The sequence below is a fragment of the Lentinula edodes genome (assembly GCF_021015755.1).
Source record: "Lentinula edodes strain Le(Bin) 0899 ss11 chromosome Unknown C8R40scaffold_18, whole genome shotgun sequence".
NCBI classification, from domain to species: Eukaryota; Fungi; Basidiomycota; class Agaricomycetes; order Agaricales; family Omphalotaceae; genus Lentinula; species Lentinula edodes.
The window spans coordinates 289,869-310,212 of record NW_025764324.1 but is presented as its reverse complement, the minus strand read 5'-3'; the positions used below and the strand labels follow the sequence as shown (position 1 = coordinate 310,212).

The 20,344-nt window shown below is 46.5% G+C and overlaps 7 protein-coding genes across 7 annotated transcripts; 6 read left to right on the top strand and 1 right to left on the bottom strand.

Annotated features, from left to right (window-relative positions):
* Positions 1-2,334: 2,334 nt before the first annotated feature.
* On the bottom strand, positions 2,335-4,737 carry C8R40DRAFT_1105023 (pre-mRNA processing factor 3-domain-containing protein). Its single transcript, XM_046228090.1, has 5 exons — positions 4,646-4,737; positions 4,579-4,597; positions 3,420-4,527; positions 3,152-3,365; positions 2,335-3,089 (listed from the first exon to the last, which is right to left on the bottom strand). The coding sequence occupies exons 1-5, from the start codon at positions 4,705-4,707 to the stop codon at positions 2,600-2,602; spliced, it is 1,893 nt and encodes a 630-aa protein (XP_046086228.1). The 5' UTR covers positions 4,708-4,737; the 3' UTR covers positions 2,335-2,599.
* Positions 4,738-4,753: 16 nt separating this feature from the next.
* Positions 4,754-5,428, top strand: C8R40DRAFT_1160803 (ribosomal protein L16p/L10e-domain-containing protein; the record flags this gene model as incomplete). The annotated part of the gene is made up of 2 exons (XM_046230061.1): positions 4,754-5,189; positions 5,238-5,428. The coding sequence occupies 2 exons, from the start codon at positions 4,754-4,756 to the stop codon at positions 5,426-5,428; spliced, it is 627 nt and encodes a 208-aa protein (XP_046086227.1).
* Positions 5,429-5,595: 167 nt separating this feature from the next.
* C8R40DRAFT_1170753 (uncharacterized protein) lies at positions 5,596-8,661 on the top strand (the record flags this gene model as incomplete). Its single annotated transcript, XM_046231591.1, has 8 exons — positions 5,596-5,740; positions 5,806-5,953; positions 6,022-6,165; positions 6,214-6,940; positions 7,032-7,134; positions 7,240-7,686; positions 7,720-7,812; positions 7,946-8,661. The coding sequence occupies 8 exons, from the start codon at positions 5,596-5,598 to the stop codon at positions 8,659-8,661; spliced, it is 2,523 nt and encodes an 840-aa protein (XP_046086226.1).
* A 1,157-nt stretch (positions 8,662-9,818) lies between these two features.
* C8R40DRAFT_217144 (uncharacterized protein) lies at positions 9,819-14,032 on the top strand. The gene is made up of 5 exons (XM_046234377.1): positions 9,819-12,616; positions 12,668-13,228; positions 13,281-13,690; positions 13,759-13,824; positions 13,879-14,032. The coding sequence occupies exons 1-5, from the start codon at positions 10,091-10,093 to the stop codon at positions 13,904-13,906; spliced, it is 3,591 nt and encodes a 1,196-aa protein (XP_046086225.1). The 5' UTR covers positions 9,819-10,090; the 3' UTR covers positions 13,907-14,032.
* On the top strand, positions 14,033-15,147 carry C8R40DRAFT_217139 (uncharacterized protein). Its single transcript, XM_046234376.1, has 4 exons — positions 14,033-14,102; positions 14,161-14,305; positions 14,398-14,977; positions 15,030-15,147. Exons 2-4 carry the CDS (start codon positions 14,216-14,218, stop codon positions 15,047-15,049), a joined length of 690 nt encoding a protein of 229 aa, XP_046086224.1. The 5' UTR covers positions 14,033-14,102; positions 14,161-14,215; the 3' UTR covers positions 15,050-15,147.
* A 250-nt stretch (positions 15,148-15,397) lies between these two features.
* C8R40DRAFT_217023 (uncharacterized protein) lies at positions 15,398-16,599 on the top strand. The gene is made up of 3 exons (XM_046234374.1): positions 15,398-16,088; positions 16,149-16,268; positions 16,332-16,599. Exons 1-3 carry the CDS (start codon positions 15,479-15,481, stop codon positions 16,406-16,408), a joined length of 807 nt encoding a protein of 268 aa, XP_046086223.1. The 5' UTR covers positions 15,398-15,478; the 3' UTR covers positions 16,409-16,599.
* C8R40DRAFT_1105004 (uncharacterized protein) lies at positions 16,246-20,288 on the top strand. Its single transcript, XM_046228089.1, has 10 exons — positions 16,246-16,268; positions 16,322-16,438; positions 16,501-16,560; positions 16,616-16,681; positions 16,739-17,038; positions 17,089-18,429; positions 18,482-19,496; positions 19,550-19,727; positions 19,782-19,870; positions 19,923-20,288. Exons 2-10 carry the CDS (start codon positions 16,411-16,413, stop codon positions 20,179-20,181), a joined length of 3,336 nt encoding a protein of 1,111 aa, XP_046086222.1. The 5' UTR covers positions 16,246-16,268; positions 16,322-16,410; the 3' UTR covers positions 20,182-20,288.
* The last annotated feature ends 56 nt before the right edge of the window (positions 20,289-20,344 follow it).

Sequence of the window (20,344 nt, the reverse complement as noted above, 5' to 3'; positions counted from 1 at the left end):
ACTTTGATCGTTTGTCACCTCGTCCGGAGGCAAATCAGCTCTACTCGATTCTAATCCTATCAATCTGATTCATCTGGATTAAACTAATTGCTTCTCTCTTTCAATAGACACCCATTGTGTCTATACTCTATCAAGGGAGTTACGCATAGTATTCATTTAATTGAATTCTTCAATATTTTCTACGTCAGGACTCTTTGACATTCATTTGATATGCCTTCGGAGCCTCGCAGTACTTCGATCGTTCTTCTAGTCATTTTCCTCAACCATGCAACTTGATTGGTCTATTAGACTAAATCGCAGTCTTTTAGGTTAATGCATGATCTCGTTCTAGAAGGAGTATTTGATAATTCCTGAATTCTAAAAAGTCATTTCGAGTCAATCCTCGGTTCATGGTCACTTGAGTAAGTTCTTCCAAACTCCTGCCAGTGTAAGGTCCAATAAGAATACCCTTGGTATGTCATACGTGAATGGTCATCCTTCGGATTTAGTCCGAGTCTGGTATAATCCTGCTTGACAAACAGGTAGACTGTCATCCGAAGGTAGTATCGGGGATGGGTAAACTAACCAACTTGTGGTAGTATGGGTATATGGTCCCTTCAACTTATTAGACTGATTCAGTATTGACTTTGACTGTCAATCTGGGTCTCAATTACAGTCCTCTTGATACAAATCTATACGTGAAAATGTCACAATTCACAGCATAGACGTCTAGCCAAAATTTAGGCGTGTCACCGCTGACATATGCATTACCTTGTATTACACCGCAAAACGAAACAAACATCTGCTCAATATTGGACCTTTGCTGACAGATCAATATCTTTGGTAGTTATTGGTTTGTGGCAGGACTGAAGGACAATATGATATTTTATGAGCTCAATATCAAAAGAACATCACTTGGTAGATAAAGCTTAGGCCTTGCATTGAAGTCGCTGTTTTGGTGATTGTTTTGACATCTATTTGATCTACTACATATCCCTGTCTGTATCCATTCACCACATGACACGAAAAATGGAATAAAAATGCGATTTAGTTCATCACATGCTTGTTCAAAACTCTTTCAACAACCTCCACCACCCGGAGTCTCCTGGAGTGCAGAGGATGGACTGTCAATATTTTTCACATTTTTGTTAATTTCCAATTTCAAATGTTCCGTTTTCAAATTCCCAGGACCCAAGCTCAATGCCACGTCAACGTCTACAATCCCCGACAATACCTCAAATACTTTTCGCCAGTATTTATTACCAAGCTCTCGCGGGCATCAATGTTTTAACGACCTAATTACAATATCTCAAGCCAACAAATTCAATACTGGCTTCAAGAGTGATCAAGAACAGCAAGTACAAGTAATATAGTACGCAGCATTGAGAGTCAGGCCTTCAGGAGTCGGGATGAATGTTTCGGGCACTTTCGGGCCGTCTGATGAGCACGAGGTGAGTCAAAGGAGATTTGTAGAGATTGTTCTCATTACTGATTAGTGCCGACCTAGTGCTGACTGCTTGCCTTTCGACATTATTTTTGGATTAATACATATGTAGGAGAGTGCGAAAAAATGTAGGAAATGAGGAAATTCACTGGAGTGTGCATTAAGTACTTATAGAATAGTTTCTATGTGGATTGTATCAACTGTCACTGAACAAAGACTTGAGCATGTCATTCTTTACTCAACGAATCCAGCATATTCCTGTATATTCGGCCTCCTTTGTCCTGTTACCAAAACATAGAAGGCAGGCCATTGTGATGGGACTCTCAATATAGATAAGATGTTCATTGCAAGTTCTGTAAATCATTGGCATCTGACACCGATTCGATGTCAGTTCATCCAAACCACGTCAAATTGATTGTAGAATCTTTGTCAAATAAAGGTATCTTTTATACATCGTGTGGGTGTAATCTTGATTTCTCCTTAACATCATTACCTTGATCTCAATTAGACCTTGGTTTCGTTTTGTGGTGTAGTTCAAACCTGGTGAGACAGGGGTTCAGCTCTTCCCTCTGCCTCACCAGGTCGGTTTTCTTTTCTCTTTTTTTCTCTTCCCTAACTCAACAGATATAACAAATAGATCCTCTATTATCTCGATACCTTTTTTCTGCACCCACCTTGATGCCCACCCTTTTTTCTTGGTGTAAAATAGGTCGACATTCACTCCTTGCCTTTCAAGATATGTTTTTGTTTACTCCTTGTACTACATGTTACTAGGTTTGACAATGTAAGATAGGTCGATGTTCACTATTCGCCTTTCAAGATATGTTCTCTGTACCTCGTTTACTTCATGTATTTACCGTTTCTTGATGCGTTGAATACACTCGGGGCTGCTTACTGCCTAAACGGAGAACTTTCGAACAAGACGATGCGATTAGGCTCCACACTTTTGGAGTTTCTATAAAGTAAGCTTACAATAGACGAGCTGAAATATTACAGTAACCTGCATCCTGTGTCAATATTAACACTATAAAATGCTTCTATTTATGGAAGGAATGCTTGAAATTTCTCCCACTCTGAAATCGAGCGGTTTATGTACCAGACCTCCGTATAAAATCAGCCTTTCCTCGCCGAGGAAACGGGCCGATCCCCGTAGTGTAAGTCGGGGCAATAAGACACCTACAAAACATCCTCCTCCACCCTCCATGCCCTGGCCACATCCCAATACCCTCTCAACTTTTCCCCCAATGCCTCTCTCGCCGCTCCATCCGTCGGACACACTTTGGGTTTAAACCCCGCAAATGACCGATGCGGGAGGAGCCCTTCCCAGATTAGGTTGCAGGTGTTTGATGCCAGGGAGATAGAGGTGGTGGTGGTAGTGGCAGTAGTGGCTTTGCTAGACTCTGCAGACCCATCTGGGACATTGTCATCCTCTTCCTTCTCTGCTTCCTCCCCCTCTGCATCCTCTGGCACATCTCCTCCCCTTCCCTCCTCCGTCCACTTAATCCTTACCAACATCAACCTCTTATACCTCCTCACAAACGTTCCCGCGCCCTCCACATACACGAGTCCGAAATTCGGATTCACGACACATACACCAGTTAAGCCCATCTGGACCGCGTTTTTCTGAATTTTGAATCTGTGGGAGGGGGAGGAGAGGGTTTGGATTCTGTGTCAAGAACACGCATTAGGATATGGAACAGAAAAAGAGAGGAGGAATTGGTAACAGACTTGAACACGGCACCATATATTCCCTTCTTCTCTTCCTCAAGTTTCTTCGACTCGATCTTTTCTCTCCTCTGTTCATCGGTAAGCTTTCTCTCGGCGTTCATCTTTTCATGTTGATGTTTCCTCATCGCAACTTCTCTTCTCACTTTTGCTTCTACACGTGTAGGGTCTTGAATCGCATCGGATGTTAGGACTTTCATGAGATTCGACAAACGGACTAGGAGGAGGAGGCGTAAATTAATATGAAAATGAATTGAAACGGCGAGAATACCTTTAGGAGGATCAGGAGGTAGCAGACCCATCCTAATCCTATCTCTTTTGTCCTGCAACTCTCCTGCTCTCCTTAACTTTCTCATCTTCTTCTGTTCCTTCTTCGTCAACATCAATGGTTTTAACCCTCCTCCTCCTCCTCCTCCACTACCCGGAGGCGGAATCTTGATCGGATGCTGAACATAGATCGTGATTGGACTAGTCTCCCCATTCCTCACGTTAAGGCCTTCGATACCATAAAGCTCTATATCCGCATAAGTCTTGTTCGGCAAAAGCGGAATATCCCACCACTCGGCTTGAGCAGCAGACGGGGGAGGTCTTTTAATACTTCTTTCAACGCCACCGATTCCACCTATACCCATATCACCATCCATCCCAGCTTTTCTCGCAGATTCGGCGATACGGTTTTTCAAAGCTTCGAGTTGGAGGTCTTGTCGAATTTGGTTACCCAATGCGACGTATTTGCCCTTTGGGTTGAATCGGAAAGTGGAGCGGGTGGGACGAGGAGCTGGAGCTGGGAAAGCCGTAGTAGCAGAGGAAGATATGTCTGTGGAAGTGGTATAAGGATTCGAGGATGGAGATGGAGAATGTACGATAGGTGGTGGAGTTTGGATATTTCTTGCATTAGCCTTTATGGAAGCAAACTTTGGTTGAATAGGTTTATACCTATCTTTTTTTGACTGAACCAAAACGCCGGTTGTCTGTTCCAAAAGCAAAGGATGGGCAGTCATTTTCAACCCGGAACCCTGCTGTGTGGGTTCAACCTGTGTCATTTTACCAGGTTTACCTCCTCCTCCTCCTCCTGACATGTACGGATTATCTTTAACGGCAAGCTTGGTTTGATACTCTGCAACCTTCCTTTTAGCTTCCGCCACTCTGCGAGCAAGATCTGCAGGAAGAACGGGGGTGACACTATCTGAAGGAGTTGGTTTCTTTGGGAGTGAATCCATCGCCGTAGTTGTCGTTGTCGTTGTCGTTGTCGTCGTTGGCGCTGTCGTTCCAGGCAAAGTCACACCAGCACCACTAAGCACACTATTCCTCATCTTTGCCATCTTTGCCGCAATTTCTGCACGTTTCTGAGCAATCATCGCCGCAGTCGACGACGAGGTCTACGACAACAAGTTTCAGATCAACTCGTTTTCTAACGAAGTGTCACTCACTTCGGTAGTACTCGCATCACTGGTAGAACCAATTAGCAACAAGATGCAAGTAAATAATAAAAAGTACCTCTTGAACTTCTTATTAACACCCCCACCATTTCCATCCAAAGGTCTTTTCCTATCACTCATTTGTCACTGTGGAAAGAACAAGGTGCATTGAATTACATAATCCAAAATGTTTTCTCTTTCCCGCCTTTTCCGACCTTCATTCACCCAAACCCGACTTCGCTCCCAACTTGCCCCTCGCCAAGTTAAATACATTAAGCGTCACAAAGGCGTAATTCCCATCCCAATTGGCGGCTCTATCTCCGGCACAACCCTCACCTCCTCAGCACAATGGGGTATTCGTATAAAATCCACTGGTGTCCGTCTCACAGCTAAACAACTAACCACCGCCGAAGACGTTATTAAACGCAAACTAAAAGATGTCGTCAAAGGTGGAAAAGTCTGGTTACGCGTATTTCCTGATATACCTGTGTGTATTAAAGGGAACGAAACTAGGATGGGGAAGGGGAAAGGAACTTTTGAGTTTTGGGCCACCAGAGTTCCAGTGGGCAGGGTCATTTTTGAAATTGGCGGAAAGGATATCAGGGAGGAGTTGGCTAGAGATAGTGAGTGTCACGATTATCCTTATACTCACTCACTCACCCTTTCCCTAGTACTCCGTCAAGCTGCTTCTAAACTTCCAACCAAAATGGAATTCATTAGTCGCGATACTCCACCCAGGCTCGGAAACTTGGTCTTGTACCCTCCAAAACCAGTCAAACGCATCGCCGAAGAATCAGTTCCCGGTGTAGACCGTGGTCCAATAGCCGAAGCTTTAGCTACACACCCTACTACTGCTAGTTAGACCACCGATATAACAAAGAATATATACTGTTAATCATCTAACAGGTGTCGCGGCTTCTTGCGCAGCTGAGGCCGTGATACTTAACCCAGCCAGTGATGCTTACGGTATTTATACAATACACCTATGTGGTTCAAAGCGGTTGTGGTTTCTCTTCCCCCTTCCCACTGATGACCCTCGACCAAAACCTCTTCACCCTCCAGATTAAACCCAGCCCCACTGACCCAACTCTTGTCGACCTCGCCGACCCCTCTGGGAATGTATTCTATCGCAAAGAACGAAGCACTGGGGTTGGTTACAACGTGTCTCTATATGGTGATTCTTAACATTGTCTCGGTGTCGGGAGCCCAAATTCATTCATTCGGATTCATGGCCCTTAGATTTCATCACCCAGTCCGTACTAGTAACTGCCACCGCCCCAAGCCCAACCGGAAAAGTCAAAATCATCGAACTACAAAACCCCTCGGTTCCAGTCGAGTTTAAGGCTTCTGGTACGTTTTCTGTGAAGTGGGCGTTTTCATGGAAAGGGTGAGTGACTCTCGTTTTCTTTTTTGAGACGTTGAACTTACCTTCACCATCTCCCGCTGTTTATGTAGCCACGAATTCGAATGGAAACGTGAAGAAGAATGTTACATCATCCGTAAACCTGATCCCCCAGTATTGATCGCAATAACCACCCGAAAAGAATCCAACCGGATACAATCTGCGACTGTGCAGATTTTGGATTATAATCTTGATCGGTGAGCTTTACTTTTACCCTTGCATATAACAATTCTCATATACCCTAGATTTGAAATTGAAGATCGAAAAGGGCTTGAGCTTGTCATCCTCACAGCTCTATTAACATTCCTCGATTCTGCGGATGTGAATTTTCCGAACATGATGGTAAACGATGAACGATCGCCAGTACCGGGGGTAATACCACCACCACCACCAGGAGGGGGTCGCAGAAAGTCGATGTGGACAGCACTGTCACCGTTTGGTAGCAATTCGAGACAGTCGGTGGTGGTAACGCCTGCACCGACGCCACCTGCGGAAAGCACTACTGGTCTCACTTCGTCTTCTTCAGCTATATCAAGGTCGCGCACGAAAAGCTCTCCAGGTCCACTTGACAAACCGCATAACGCATCTGCTGTTCTGCCTCCTACCACCGCTGCGCACGTACATCATCGTCCTTTTTCTGCATCCTCAAGATCACGTTCTAATTTTATCCCGTCGTCCTCGAGAATGGAATCAAACAACAAACCCGCCCCTCCTACTCAGCCTCTGACACCTCCTCCTCCACCTCCTCTACACTCATCTCCACCTATTCATCCGACTCTCACGGACCATCATAATCACCATGCTGACCGTCACAATGATACTTCTACTAGTATCAGACCGCGGAGAGCAACCTCGTCCGGGGTGGATCTCATCGCCCAGTTACTCGCTCCCCGGCACGTAATTCACGAGATTACAGTATATGAAGAAGGTGGAATCGAGGATTATGCGAAGTTTTGCTGGAGGTTGCTTCGGGTGCGTACAAAAGACCCCAGTGTTCTCGCGTATGTGCTGATGATTTTGATCAACCCTACCTATAATCGCTCGTTCTTCTCAATACACACAGGACGAAGCAATAGCGTTCATCACTATCTGCTCAGGACACAGTTCCCAAGTTCAAAAAGTCCTGGAGGTGGTAGAAGCTACAAAGAGACTTCGGTTCGAAAAAGGTAAGTGCTTATGTCTATATGAAAACTTCGTTTCATTTATTTATCAAAATACCCACACACACAACATTGGGATTACAACTGATATTAAAATTACTTTCCATGTAGGACCTTGCATCGAATTATTACAATTCGTCGCATATTACCCACTCCCTGGGGGAACTACACTACAACAACGCCTCGAAGACAAAGCGAGGATCGCGAATATGAGTCCAAAGGAAGTTAAGAAGAGCCAGAAGAAGAAGGAGAAGGAGGAGGAGAAAAAGAAGAGGCGATTGGATGCTGCAAAATCGAAGAAAGGCAAGGCGAAGGATAACGACAATGACCCCGCGAACGCCGAACTCGATGTGGAACCGGAAACGGAAACAGTCCACCCACATATCCCTCCGAAAAGCGTTAATGTGAGGTTAACAAAGGTCGAAGTTGGGAAACTCACCCGGATAAACTCACTTGCACTTCCGGAGGTGGGTCAAGCTACTGCTACTACACCGGAAGAGAAGACTAAAAGTACCAAAGGGAATATGAGACTCAAAAGCCTGCAGCCCACGGTGGAAGGTACTTGATTTTCTTGTCTTTTTTCACGAATAGTCATCAATACGTTCATGCCCCCGCTCTCTTCTTCTGCTCTTCGTCCTTTTCAGATCCTAGATTCCTCGTCCAACAAGCGGAAATACCTACAAGGTATACAATCACAACGAGAGGTTAGTTGCCATTAACATAGTCCAAAACGAATCTGAATCTACGATTTTTTGTTACTATTATCATCATCATCGTTCATTCAACTGACAAAAAAAATAAACCTTTTTCTACTTAGATCCTGCTTTACTTAGTAATGCTGCTCCTGTCTCGAATGCACGACAACAGCAGCAGCGTCCGTCTCCCAATCAGAACAGAAATAGCAGACGTTCAGGTTCAGGGGCGGCTTTGCCCAGTCCATCGAGTTCTTCTTCATCGCATAATCCTCCTCCTCATCATCATCATCCTAATCATTATCATCGCAAATCAGTCACTGGCTCGGGTGCAGGAAGCTCTGCGCGGGGTAACACCAACTCTCAGGTCGAGCTCAGTGCGACTTCCATCCTGCCCAGGACTGGGTCTGTATCAAGCACCATGCAAAGGGTGTCAGCAGTTTCCCGGCCTGAACTGGGTGTGCCGCATCCTGCGAACGCCTCTGCTGCGACGTCGTCGTCGTATCCTACATCATCTTCAACGAGTCCGCATATCATAATACATGCACAGACTAGTTCATCCGCCCCACTATCTTCTTCCTCTTCCCCCGCACTTTCTTCTCCCCCTGCACTTCGTCCTCCTCCTCTACCACCACGACGATCCCAGGGTATGCTGAAGCCTGATAGTAAGAATGACTTGGGAGCCGCGGAGGTCACGGATCAACGACAAGGCATACAGTTCGAAGAACTGCTTGTGGCAGGACCTAGTACACTTACTACTGGCAGTGGACCAGGCCCCAATCAAGCTCCGCCGTCTTATTCTGAATTGCTCATGGAGGATGAGTTTCCGGTTAATTTTTGACTTGAATTGTGAATGAACAGTTGGAACAATGATAGATAAGGACTATATACCCCATCCCATCGTGGGGAGTAGACGTCTGGCAGCGTATGACTCGGATGAGAAACTGAGAAAGACACATATGTACAATATTTCCTTAGCATACCATTAATGACAATCATCAATTCCATTATTCGAACGGCGGAGAAGAACTGCCAGAGAACATATTACTGAATCTTCGGGGAGGGATGTCAACAACAGCACCGGTACCGGCCGGCAGATTAGTCCACAGAAAATAGTGCCTCCGAATAATATAACTACATAGCAGGAAAATCATTGTAATCACCGAATTACCTTTTATGTTTCCATCATGCCGCCACGCGCTAGGCTTTGCAGGTCCATGATGGCCCACGGCTTCCAGCACTCCTTCCCTTTAAATTTTCACAATGAGATATATTGCGATACCCTGATGTTCTTCTTCTGTCCTCCCTCCCGGAACTCTAAACGACATACCGTAATCCCAGGCTCCCTTTCCAATCGGCAACTATGGACGTGGCAGTAAAAACAGAAGCACCGAGTCCATCGTCGAAAGCGTTGAAAGTTCCTAAAACAGCGGATGTTGTGTCCGGGAACGACGAGGTGACACAAATCCCAAAAAAACGAGGGAGAAAACCGAAGAACCGCGCTACGAATGCGTCGGAAGTTCCCAAAACGGCGGATGTCGTGTCCGGGAACGATACTGTGAAGCCAATCCCCAAAAAACGAGGGAGGAAACCGAAGAACAGCATTACGGACAAACCCAGGAGGCTAGGAAAAACATCTGGCGATGCTACAGCCTCTCAAACAGCCATGATACAGAAGAAAGGCGTTGAGGTGTCCTTGGATCTCGGGAAAACCAGTAAGCATAGTGAGGGGAAGAAGCCACGCGACGATGGTACGTGTGTTTTCCAGTGAAAGTTCTGCACTAGAATCAATATTCTCAATCAGCGAAAAGCAAGTTACCCACATCTGGGCGTCCAGTGTGGAAAGCAGTCCCTGTTTCTCCTTCTCCGATGGGTTTCGCGAACAGCATTACGCCCAACACGAACCCACGTCCGCGTCAATGGTGTAGTGTACGTCTCCCGTGTCACGCTCTCAACGAATCATTCAATTTACATATCACATTTCTAGAGTAAAGAAGAGCTTTTAGCGATTCTTCCTGAACTTGGGAATCCCAAGTTGGTAGGAACTAGTCCGGTTCCTGTGATACTCATCGAAGCAAACGAAGGCATGTCAATTTCGGACTCGAAACTTTCGAATGAAGACCGGACGGTAGTAGATCTTTGCGTGTACGTGTAAACTCACTAGAGACGAGGAAGTGCCAACTGAACGATGCTTCATATGCAGAGAACGTGATTTTGTTTGCCTAGTATCCGACTTGACTGTGTCCTCGAATTCAAGTTCGTCAGTTCCAATGACTGAAATCCATTCCAGCTCTATTCCTTCGCCGCAGTCAGCTGAGAACTTGGAGGAGCTCTGCAAAGGCGAAGTCAAACTACCCAGGGAGCCTATCCAGCAACATACGGAAACAAATATGATACCCCTAACGCTTCAGACCCTACCTCCGAACGAGAACGAAGAGCCTAGTGAAGACATACAGCCGGAGTGCACACACGTTACACGTTTATCGAATTCTTGTATCGAACCAGACGCTGAGAAAACCGTCTCCGCCTCTCACGATGTTCCTGGGAGTCAGTCGATTTCTGTCAATTACGAGGAACCTCCAGTAGGAATGATTTCTGGATGGAGCCATGATAAGGACTCCGCACAACTGCCCGCAGGAATCACCGAAATCACTCCAAAAGCATTGGACGTTGAGCCTGGTCTCGATTCTGAAGATCAGACGTCTTCGAAATTGGGTGAGAAATCGATAGCTGAAGCCTTGAATTTCGCTGGGTTGAACAACTCCGTTCGGCCACCTATTCCTAAATTATTGCCTGAGAAGAGAGGGAAGCTTCCCTCGATAAGGCGGGATCCTTCGTCGGGGATTTTAGATGTACCCTTGTTGATCGAACAACAGAAGAGTAGTATCAAGATTATCAACAAATCGGTTAAAATTTCTTCATTAAGGGACTCCACTGGTCGTCGGAAATACCATGCGTCTTCGAAGAACAAACAACGTATTGGACCTGTTACTCGCGCTCAAACGATAAGAGCCGACGAGTCGCTGCTGGAAAGTCGTAATCAGCGTTCGAAGCGTGTTCTTAGGCCTCGCATTAAACGTGAAAAGTCGCAGACCCAGGATCTTCCCATTCCCATTACCCTTCCTCATATTACTCCTACTTCACGTGTCCCTCAAAAGTCCAACATTAGGTTAACGATCAGCATCCCTTCCGCCCATATTCCTCGTTTAGATGACCCACCATATCCTTCGATTCCGGCTTTGGCTGTATCGGACTTGCAGAATGTGTACGCTTGCCGATCATCTCCTTCGCCCCAGCCTATACCAAGTCTAGAACGAACCGAATCGTCATCGTTGTCTCCTCTCACCCCATTAGAAGAGGATGATGATTATTCACCTGTTAAAAATTGGAAAAATGTTTATGATATGGTTGCCGAAGATACAATGGATTGTTCCTCTCCTTTGACACCTTTGACCGATGATAGTTCGCCTCTGAGAGATCGGGAAACGTATGATACGTGTGCTGAATCTAAACCCATGGGCGGCGACGGTCAGGAGAACGTGCACTATTCCTCATCTTCCTCTATGGCATCGTGCTTGCAGGGTAGCTCACCCGTAAGCGGTCGGAAATCTATTAATAATACGAATAAACAACGGACACTAGGCCAAAAACAAGTAGACATCTCCTTGATACCCTCCCCATCGATACCCTCAAATGAAGAAAGTTTGCCCGTGCAGGACTGGAATGATAGCCTATATGATGGCTCCAAGAACGTAGTGAAAAGTTTGAAGTTCACCAAGAAAAAGGAAACACTTGAGGAGCCTCAGAATGGCAGTAGCACGGACACGATCGAATCACACTCCACTTTGTCATCCACCAAGGAGCAGATGCTAAGGAAAAGTGCGGTTAATAATCGACTGATTGCGATAAACGATTTGGAACCACTCGAGCCAGGAGAAATACGCGAGAGCAACGCAGTATATGATGCATATACCGTCCCGCCGCCAATGCAGACAAGGTGGCAGTATTTCAACCAGGCCCTTATGGTGCAATGGATGGCATTGAATGCATACGTCCCAAACATGATGGCATCTAGCCATAATTGGGGACTAGCCCCCTCGGGAAGCGAACTCCAAACCCCTTGCTATCTTCCAGTGCACAACTCCTCTAGTGATTTTACACCATCGTCATCGGCTTCCCTGTCAGCAAGTCCATTCTCCGTCCATACTGCTCCCACTCCTTTCACATCTCCAGCCTCAGGGTATTCTGGCCCTACCAGTACTGCTGCTTTTTCGCAGTATTCATCCCCAAGCATTGCTTCCCGTATGTCTCTTGCCCCCACAACATGTGAACCTACTCTAAATACCTCTCTCGAGCCAATGCCGAGCCCAGCGAAGTTGGGATCTGAAAAGCTAGATGCCTCGATCCGGCCCTCAAGGCCTATATCTCCGACTCCGGTTTCCAGTTTTTCCCCGACTTCCTTATCTTCGAAGGTACCCTTTCCACCAAAGGCTAAGCGCGGCAGGAAACGAAAAATTCCAGAGATGGAAGCGTTCAATTCCATACCGCCTTTGAAGCGAATCTGCCTACCGGCAGAAGATGAACTTGTTGGCCCAGCTACGCTTGACACTCGTGTTCCAACACAAGTACCACCGGAAATTCGAGTTTTAATAGACGCCTACACGCAGAATACACCAATACTTGTTATCGCCTCCCGGGATGCGACGTTGGCGTACTGTGGCGAGACCATAAGTAAAGATTTACCTACAGAATTTCAATACATGTATATGGGATTTTTCAAAGTTTCATCTATTAAGGTCAGTGACATTTCATTGTTGGAATTTGCGTACGATTTACCGACATTTCAGGAAGATCGCGTTTTTCGACCTTCCCTCAGCTCTGTCGTCGGTGTCCTAGTGTCTTCTGACTACGCGTCTGGCACAATTCAGTGGAGGTTCGAGCTCGAATGGATAAGCGCTGGTGAAGACAATCTAGGTATCCCATCCCATCTGAAATTAAATAGACCATGGTGGCGAGATGCAACAAATTGGGAAGAGCCCTTTGAGGTTTCCGTAATTCAAAACTTGCCGTCGGAAGACGTGCTCATGAACCCTCTTGTTAGTATTGCAGTGACCTCATCTTCGCCTGTCACTAGTACTTCAGCAGAGGTCTCCAACGTGAATGACTCGGGAAGTCAGGCTCCGCCACCCTCTTTAGACCGATACGAGGCCGATTCCAATGACACCTTCCCGCTTGAATCTTTGGGGCCTCTTTGCCCCAGTATCATCTGGCTTGCACTCCTCGCATGTAACGATTCAGTCAATATAGGTGATATCGGATCACCGAAAGGTTGGTACTGCAACTCCTGCGGAAAATTGAACCGCCAGAGGTTTTTCAAGAGAAGAAAGTGCGATAGTTCATTCTGCAAGGTATGCTTCAGATATTTGGATACTATATTATCTTATCAATGCTATGGGTCAGGACACTCTTATTACAGCATGCAATCCTTACCGTCTCGACGTCATTCGCTCTGTAGGACAACAAAGCCCTCTTGTCTTCCCCTTGAATACAGTGCCTGAATACATCGATCCCTTGATAAGCGAGTGGGACGATGGTATGAGAACAGTGACCTATCATGTGTGGAACGATAGGATCGTCGAACGCCTGTTAGATCAATATGAGCACTACATTCGTCTCGCAAAGCAAACTTCATCAACTATTTTGCCCTTGCACTCGGAGCCCGTTTCTTTCTCCAGTCGAGTAGTCAAGCTAGAAGCCATCGACAACTCGGAGATGGAGATGCACAACGCCTCGGATTTCACAAGAGAATCTCGAATACTCCAACTTGCTCAGACCTTTGGAATCCTCCAGATAGCCCGAGACATACAGGAGCTTGCGATAAAGAGGAAAATCGTAGCAAAGCATATATTTACTTGCAATAATCCGAAGCTCCAAGAAGAACAGAGCCACTTACTAGCTTCTATTCAAGAAACCGTTATCTTGCAGAAAAAGCCGATGGCCACGAGTCCGTCCCTCTTTGCTGAATTTGAAGTCTTTGCCCTTATATATGCTTCTATAGCACCCTTTTTTTCGTATGTCGCTGGTGACGTACATGAATGCTCTTTCGCTTCAGGATTCATCGATGCGGAAGTCACGCCGGTATCCTGGAATGATGTACCACCATGCATCAACCAAACCCGGAGTCTCTTGCAACATCTCGGGACAGTCTACGGAGATATGTTCCAGACAACTCTCATTAGTCAGTTAGTTGTTTTGGGTTGGACCGTCCCTGGCAGGAAAAAGGTCTGTCTTTACTTCAGTTTGTGGTCATCAAGCATTGATCCATTAAACCGTCGGGCAGGCCGAGCACCTTTTGCACGCTAAAGAGTGCAACATCGTGATCATGGCTCTTGGGCATGAACTTGGAATCAGAATCGTACCGAAGTCTGGGTTTCCCGCAAATATTTTACGAGCGAAGAAGATCAACGTCATTGAGGACGCAACAAGTGAGAAATTGGAATTGCCGATCGCTATCGAAGGCGTTCCTGTCACGAACGATTCGTTTGCCATGGCCATTGACGCTATTTGCTCCACTCAGGTTGATACGTCTAACGATGGCCCTTTTACCGTGGAGAATGACGTTGATGTGTCAATTGTCTCGATGGAGTCTGAGTCCACACTTAGTCCACTGGTGGATGTAATCATGAGAGAAGCTCCCTCCATGTCCATGGCCGACCTTCGACATGAGTGCAATGAACACTCGAACAGTAACCGACCGTCAGAATTGACGGTACCGGATGTCAATGCAGATCAATCATCTCAAATGATAGCGAATGAGTCTACTAGCAGCAATGAGTTGATGCTAATAGAGACAAATTTCGATGGTCTAATTCGAATGGAGTTCCCAGAGGCGGTCGCGACTTTTCAGGAAGGGGTTTATAATGACTATGAAGATGACCCGCACGCAGTTACAAGTTCCTGGCCCGAAGAAGTGACAGATAACACGAATGAGACAGAAGAACCTTCATTGGAACTTCCATCGAAAAGCCAAAACGCCACAGCGAAGAGGAAAACTTACGTGAGGGAGGATATGCACTTCATCCTCGTACACGGCGACGCGCTTGTACTATCTGGAGATGACTTTGAATACGCGATTGAGAGAAAGGGAATGGGATTGTGTGAGTGATTTTGAACGTTGCAGCTTGATCACGCTCTGATCATCTTCTGTAGTGTTGGTTGGATCTATGTAGTTTTTAAGGATTGTGTATGTACCATAATAAAATATTAGCCTCATCCACCTTTTCACCACTAGTCAGCACTGGAGTAAGCCAATTTTCTCGAGGGCATGTTCAAGATTATGATAGCGAACATTTCTGCGTAAAAACTAAATATCAGGTTCACGATAAATCCAGCAAGTGAAAGCTGCAGCTTCGTGCTGGGGATTTTTAGACGCCTTTGAGTTCCTGCCAGAATGTTTTGATTGGAGTGTAACTATTCTTGTCGAAGTGTACTTGACACTTGTGAAGAAACGTTCTAATGTGACAGGTACCACGGCTCAGCGTTACTTGTGCGCTTATTACTGTATCAGTGCTTCCTCATGGCTCATCACGTGTGCCCTATAACTCTTTTGTAACTTCAGACTGTTGTTCTGTATCTCCCTTGTTATATGTTCTCAGGCGATGGAGACACCGACAGCGATACCCATTATCCCTCGCCTTAGAGTCAGCAGACATCATCAGTCCACTGCTTACGACTACTCTGGCTCTGTGAATCTCTCCGAGGCCGGCCCTTCTCGTTTACCAAACTCTACAGATTTCTTGGAGCCAAATTTACACGCGGAAAACACTGATGATGATGAGCAGGATACCCCAAAACTACATCCAATCTCTGCGCTACCTACGGATTCATCGTCACCATACCCAGAAGATACCCCCGCAGCCCGGCTCAAAGCAGTTTTGGAGCGCACCAGCGCGAGATCTAGACCTCCACCTGCTCCTATACCATCGTCGGGCTCTACGACCGACCTTGAATCTGACTTTGACTTACCTACGATCGGTTCCTCACAACCAAGTCTTGCTCGAGAAAATCTCAACAGTTTATTCTCCCGTGCGCTCCGAGAACCTGGAGACACGCCACAAAAGAGCTTCAAGGGAAAGATAAGAAGGAGAAATAGTGTCGATACTAGCGAGTTTGAATCTAGTCCTCGTGTGGCTAAGGTAAAAGACGACCGCAGTGTCGTTGAAGGGAAGCGAAGAAGCCTGAGTGACGACGAGCTGAGCTCCTCAAACAGTGCGTTATAATTTCACAAGGTTTCAAGCTGGTTCAAACTAATTGCGTTCGATAATGCAGTTTCCATAGATCGCTCTCAAGCGGCGGTTTTCAATACTTTACGCCAACGCCTCAATTCCAGCAACCAACGAAAGCAAAAGACGCAGGCTTCTGAACAACAGAATACGAGTGACCTTGATCGTACGTTTCCAGTATTTCTTCGACCAGATACTGGTGAATATCTTATTTGCTAGCGGATGAAAGTCTCGACACTGTCAAGGATCTCGATGATATACAGTTCACACCTCCACTTGTCACCAGTACCCCTCAGCACTCCTTGAAGATGTCTGTCAACTCCCAATTCCAATCAAGTACGTACTGACAACTCTCTATTAACTCAATGTCAACAAATGGGTAGACCTAATGGACCAAGATTCGGAGATGCAACAGGCTATGAGAGATCTAGATAGTTATGAACATTCTCCAACATCAGGTACCCTCACGCTAGGCCGGTTCTGGACCTTTTAACTCATGATCGTCTTTCGCAGTCGACTCCTCTCGCGTTGCAAGATCGAATTTTAACGAATCCACTGTTGGCGTTGAACAATCTCAAAGTGCGTTCGGTATTTTTCTGTAGGTTCCGGAATTCTTGAAAACTCATGAATTCAAAGTTTCAGACTCATTGCGATCTGGGCGCCAGGTAGCCACATCCAACCTCTTAACACCTGGTCATGCAGAGGATACTCATTCAGATACGGTGCAAAGCCGGCACCTTGTCACAGACGAGCATGATCGTGAACACGAGTGGAATAAGAGGCATCCCAAATCTAATGCAACATCGACGGGCACAAAACACCGGCATTCCTTACATAGCTCTTCAGGAATAGGCTCCGAATACCGACCTTTATCCAGGAATGGAGCTTCGACGTATATCGACGATGATGAAGCTTTGGTGACCTCTCAGAACAATCGTATGTATCTATCGTTGGACACCCATGTCAAGTCTAATATAACATTTCAGATCAACAATCGTCAAAATCAAAAGAAAAAGGAAAGGATATCGAAGCGGTACACGCTCTGAATAAAGGACGCTCGACCGCGCGGCCGTTGTCTATGCCCAATCCTTCCCTTCTTTCTCCTTTAGAACCTGCTCGTGCAACAAGTTCCTCGTCCAGACCTGACTCCCGACTTTCGGCATCATCAACTCAATCGTCATTTCGCGGCCATCATTCTCGATCCTCTTCGCGCGCTAGTTCCTCTGCTGGATCCCTTTTCAGCTCAAACCCTGACATTGATACGGAGAAAGTAGAAATTGATCATGAAAGGGAAAGGAATTGGAATGCCCCGAGGCCACTCTGGCATCAGCATCCCTCTTCGCCGAACCATCGGCCATCATCAAGTTCAAGTGTCGGGCAGCATTCTCTTTCAACGGAGCGTGTTCGAACACTCAGTTTTCCCAGTCGGCCCGACTCGAGGTTGTCCATTTCATCTCCTCGCCCCGGTCACCAGCGTCAAGATTCGTACGATTCTCTTCGATCGTCTTCTCGCGCATCTTCTCGTGCAAGTTCGCCCCGAGGATCCTTGCGGGGTTCAAGCAGTATTGATGGCGATGAAGAGCTTTTGCATGAGCAGGAGAGAAATTGGAATTCACCCAGACCACACCATTTCAGGTCCAGTTCCTCGGCACTCAATCATCCATCCCCTTCAAATACCTTAAAGCGCACTCAAAGCTTGACTAAGAAGATACCATTTTCCCCATCTTCCTCTACATCGTCTAGTCATTTTTCGATGGATACATCTGCAAGTGCAAGACGGCGCGCAGAGAGCTTGAAATCAACCAGGGCTCCTTCGGTGCATTCCTCTTCCCCCGTACTTCTCAAGGAATCTTCAAAACATAGGACTTCCTTGTCCCCTTTTTCATCCGTGTCTACGAAACTATCCGCACCCTCATCATCGTCTCGTCCGTATGATTACCCTTCCCGCCCTCACTCTCCACTCCCACTTATCAATAGCAATGCTAGCCTCGATCAGCTTAATGTTGGTCACACTTCAGTACTCCCTTCTCCATCGTTTAATTCTAAGTCCCAAAGTACCCCTTCTCCGAACTCACTCAAATCGCTTTCGCGTACGGTCCCTTTACCTTCTCCGAGTGTTTTACAACGAAATTCAGGCGTGAGATCTAGTCAAATACCCGTCCGCACATCTCCCGAAACGAAAACCACGGGAACTGTCCTTTTTCCAGAATCAAGGACTGAATTTCCTGTTATCCAGGAGTTGCAGGAGCTTCCACAGCAGATTCCTGATACCCATTCAGAGTTGGTGGAAGATGGAAACAATGACAAGGCAAACAGTGATTCTACTGGTGAGTCAGAATTTGTCTACCACTACACGCATTTCCGACAATTTCTCGATAGATACTGACACCGAGGCCGAAGAAAGCAACCAACTTGTCCAGGAGAACACGCCCACTCTGAGACCAAACGGGGCTTTGCCGTCGATTGAAGCCCCAGATCCTGTAGAAGCTTCTTCTGCTTATGTCTCTTTTGAAACTGGAGCAAGCCTTCAAAAAATTATTGCATCACCTCCTTCGCCACCTCTATCTTCGCCATCTGATGGTCCTTCAACTCCTGAAGCCGAGGTCTCATTCTCTTTTCCCTCCACTCCCCCCAGGAGAGACTCCCGTAACCCGACGAAGCTAGAATTTCAAACACCTTCGCCACCGAAGAACCTTCCAGACCTTCCGGACCCTCCCTCAGATTCTTCAGACCACGAAGACCACGAATATCCTGCTCCCATCAAAGGAAATCTATCCAGTCTTAAAACACCAAAGCCACCAGGTGCTTGGACTGCGACCCCTCTGCCTCCCCGAACGCACGCGCTTTTGCGGTCGAATTCTCTTCCAACAGACGATGAGAATGATAGCGGACTAGCCACCCCTGCCGCTTCCCTTTCCAGGGCCGCGACGATGCCTCCGCGAACACCTGCTTTACCTGGAGGATGGATGAATACTCCTGCCAATCGAAAAAGCGTTCGTTTCCACGAAGAGACAGCAGCCGGCTCTTTGAAAGCTGAAACTGTCGCACCGAAGGTGGAAGAAGCGGTCCATGCAGTTGTCAAATCCTTAGGTTCATCCCCCAACTCCAAGGTTGGTACTACCGGCGATGATAATCGTCAGACCTCGCCTTCACTGGCTCACAGTCCACGCAAAGCAACTACCATCCGAGTAGTTGATGCCTTCGGACGAGAAGAAAAGAAGGGGATCTCTGACAGTATTCGTATCGTTGATGCTATGGGGCAGATAGTAGTAGAAGATTCAATGGAGTCGGGCTCTTCCATTGTGCCAGGTATTCCTCCTACCCGTCAAAAGGCTCTGGAGCATGTCCGCAATGGGCTGCATGAACTAGTCGAAGAGATGAACGATGAGGAAGGGTAAACTTCGTATGATTCTTTTTCAAACAGTTTGCTGACCCTAGTCCAACCAGACTCGTACATGTCACTACCTCGGAAATTTCTCGAGAACGTATTCGAAAGCTTGAACAGGAATCTAGAGAGGCTCGTGAATCTCGAGCGCACCTCGCATCTAAACTATTTTCCAATGTGGAAAACATCCAAAAGAAGCTCGCCCCCTTACGTGCCAGCATGCAGCAAACCACACCTGTCGTACGCAACACAGATTACTTCGAATCATTCTGATTCCAATCTTTTTTTTCTCAGGCTACACCTCCCTTTGATCGACGTCCAACCGGATGGTCTTGGCTTTTATGGGCACTTCTACAACTATTAATCGTCTTTGCGATGTACAGGTCCGTCAGCTTGTTTTTTTTTTTTAATCGCAGAATCTAAATGCCATCGTAGAGTTGCTTCTTCCTATGCAAAGAAGATCTTCTTTACGACATACTATGACCCACTCTATCCAGACCTTTTTTTCTACACGTCATCGCCAACGAATTACTGCACTTCACCATCGGTTTTCGAGACACTTCAAAGTGAGGGCTTGAGGGCAGCTGCTCGCCAAGTCTTTGAATACATGGCTATCATTTTTTCCTCATGGCAACCACCCTGCCAATGGCAGGGTTCCTACCAAGGATCCACTGCCATTTGGCCGCCAACCTAGCCTTTTACCTATGATTATCCATAGTTTGTTTATGATGTTACATGTAATGTTGTTTCCCTACTATTAACCCAGCCTATGGGAATGAATATACACAGTTCTCCAGTGGATTTCATTAGATTTTATTATGGAAACTTGGTTAACGTCAGACCTGGCTCGGACTTGC

What these genes read in the sequence shown, in the direction of transcription:
- C8R40DRAFT_217139 (XM_046234376.1), top strand. Translation starts at nt 14,216, where the DNA reads ATGAACTTGGAATCAGAATCGTACCGAAGTCTGGGTTTCCCGCAAATA. An exon ending in CGTCATTGAGGACGCAACAA is followed by an intron (nt 14,306 to 14,397) that starts GTGAGAAATTGG and finishes TGCTCCACTCAG; the next exon opens with GTTGATACGTCTAACGATGG. An exon ending in GAGAAAGGGAATGGGATTGT is followed by an intron (nt 14,978 to 15,029) that starts GTGAGTGATTTT and finishes CATCTTCTGTAG; the next exon opens with TGTTGGTTGGATCTATGTAG.
- C8R40DRAFT_217023 (XM_046234374.1), top strand. Translation starts at nt 15,479, where the DNA reads ATGGAGACACCGACAGCGATACCCATTATCCCTCGCCTTAGAGTCAGC. An exon ending in CGAGCTGAGCTCCTCAAACA is followed by an intron (nt 16,089 to 16,148) that starts GTGCGTTATAAT and finishes TCGATAATGCAG; the next exon opens with TTTCCATAGATCGCTCTCAA. An exon ending in GAATACGAGTGACCTTGATC is followed by an intron (nt 16,269 to 16,331) that starts GTACGTTTCCAG and finishes AGCGGATGAAAG; the next exon opens with TCTCGACACTGTCAAGGATC.
- C8R40DRAFT_217144 (XM_046234377.1), top strand. Translation starts at nt 10,091, where the DNA reads ATGACTGAAATCCATTCCAGCTCTATTCCTTCGCCGCAGTCAGCTGAG. An exon ending in TCAAAGTTTCATCTATTAAG is followed by an intron (nt 12,617 to 12,667) that starts GTCAGTGACATT and finishes CCGACATTTCAG; the next exon opens with GAAGATCGCGTTTTTCGACC. An exon ending in GCGATAGTTCATTCTGCAAG is followed by an intron (nt 13,229 to 13,280) that starts GTATGCTTCAGA and finishes GCTATGGGTCAG; the next exon opens with GACACTCTTATTACAGCATG.
- C8R40DRAFT_1105023 (XM_046228090.1), bottom strand. Translation starts at nt 4,707, where the DNA reads ATGAGTGATAGGAAAAGACCTTTGGATGGAAATGGTGGGGGTGTTAAT. An exon ending in ACCTCCTGATCCTCCTAAAG is followed by an intron (nt 3,366 to 3,419) that starts GTATTCTCGCCG and finishes TCCTCCTCCTAG; the next exon opens with TCCGTTTGTCGAATCTCATG. An exon ending in ATATATGGTGCCGTGTTCAA is followed by an intron (nt 3,090 to 3,151) that starts GTCTGTTACCAA and finishes TTCTTGACACAG; the next exon opens with AATCCAAACCCTCTCCTCCC.
- C8R40DRAFT_1105004 (XM_046228089.1), top strand. Translation starts at nt 16,411, where the DNA reads ATGTCTGTCAACTCCCAATTCCAATCAA. An exon ending in CAACTCCCAATTCCAATCAA is followed by an intron (nt 16,439 to 16,500) that starts GTACGTACTGAC and finishes TAATGGACCAAG; the next exon opens with ATTCGGAGATGCAACAGGCT. An exon ending in GGCAAACAGTGATTCTACTG is followed by an intron (nt 18,430 to 18,481) that starts GTGAGTCAGAAT and finishes ATTTCTCGATAG; the next exon opens with ATACTGACACCGAGGCCGAA.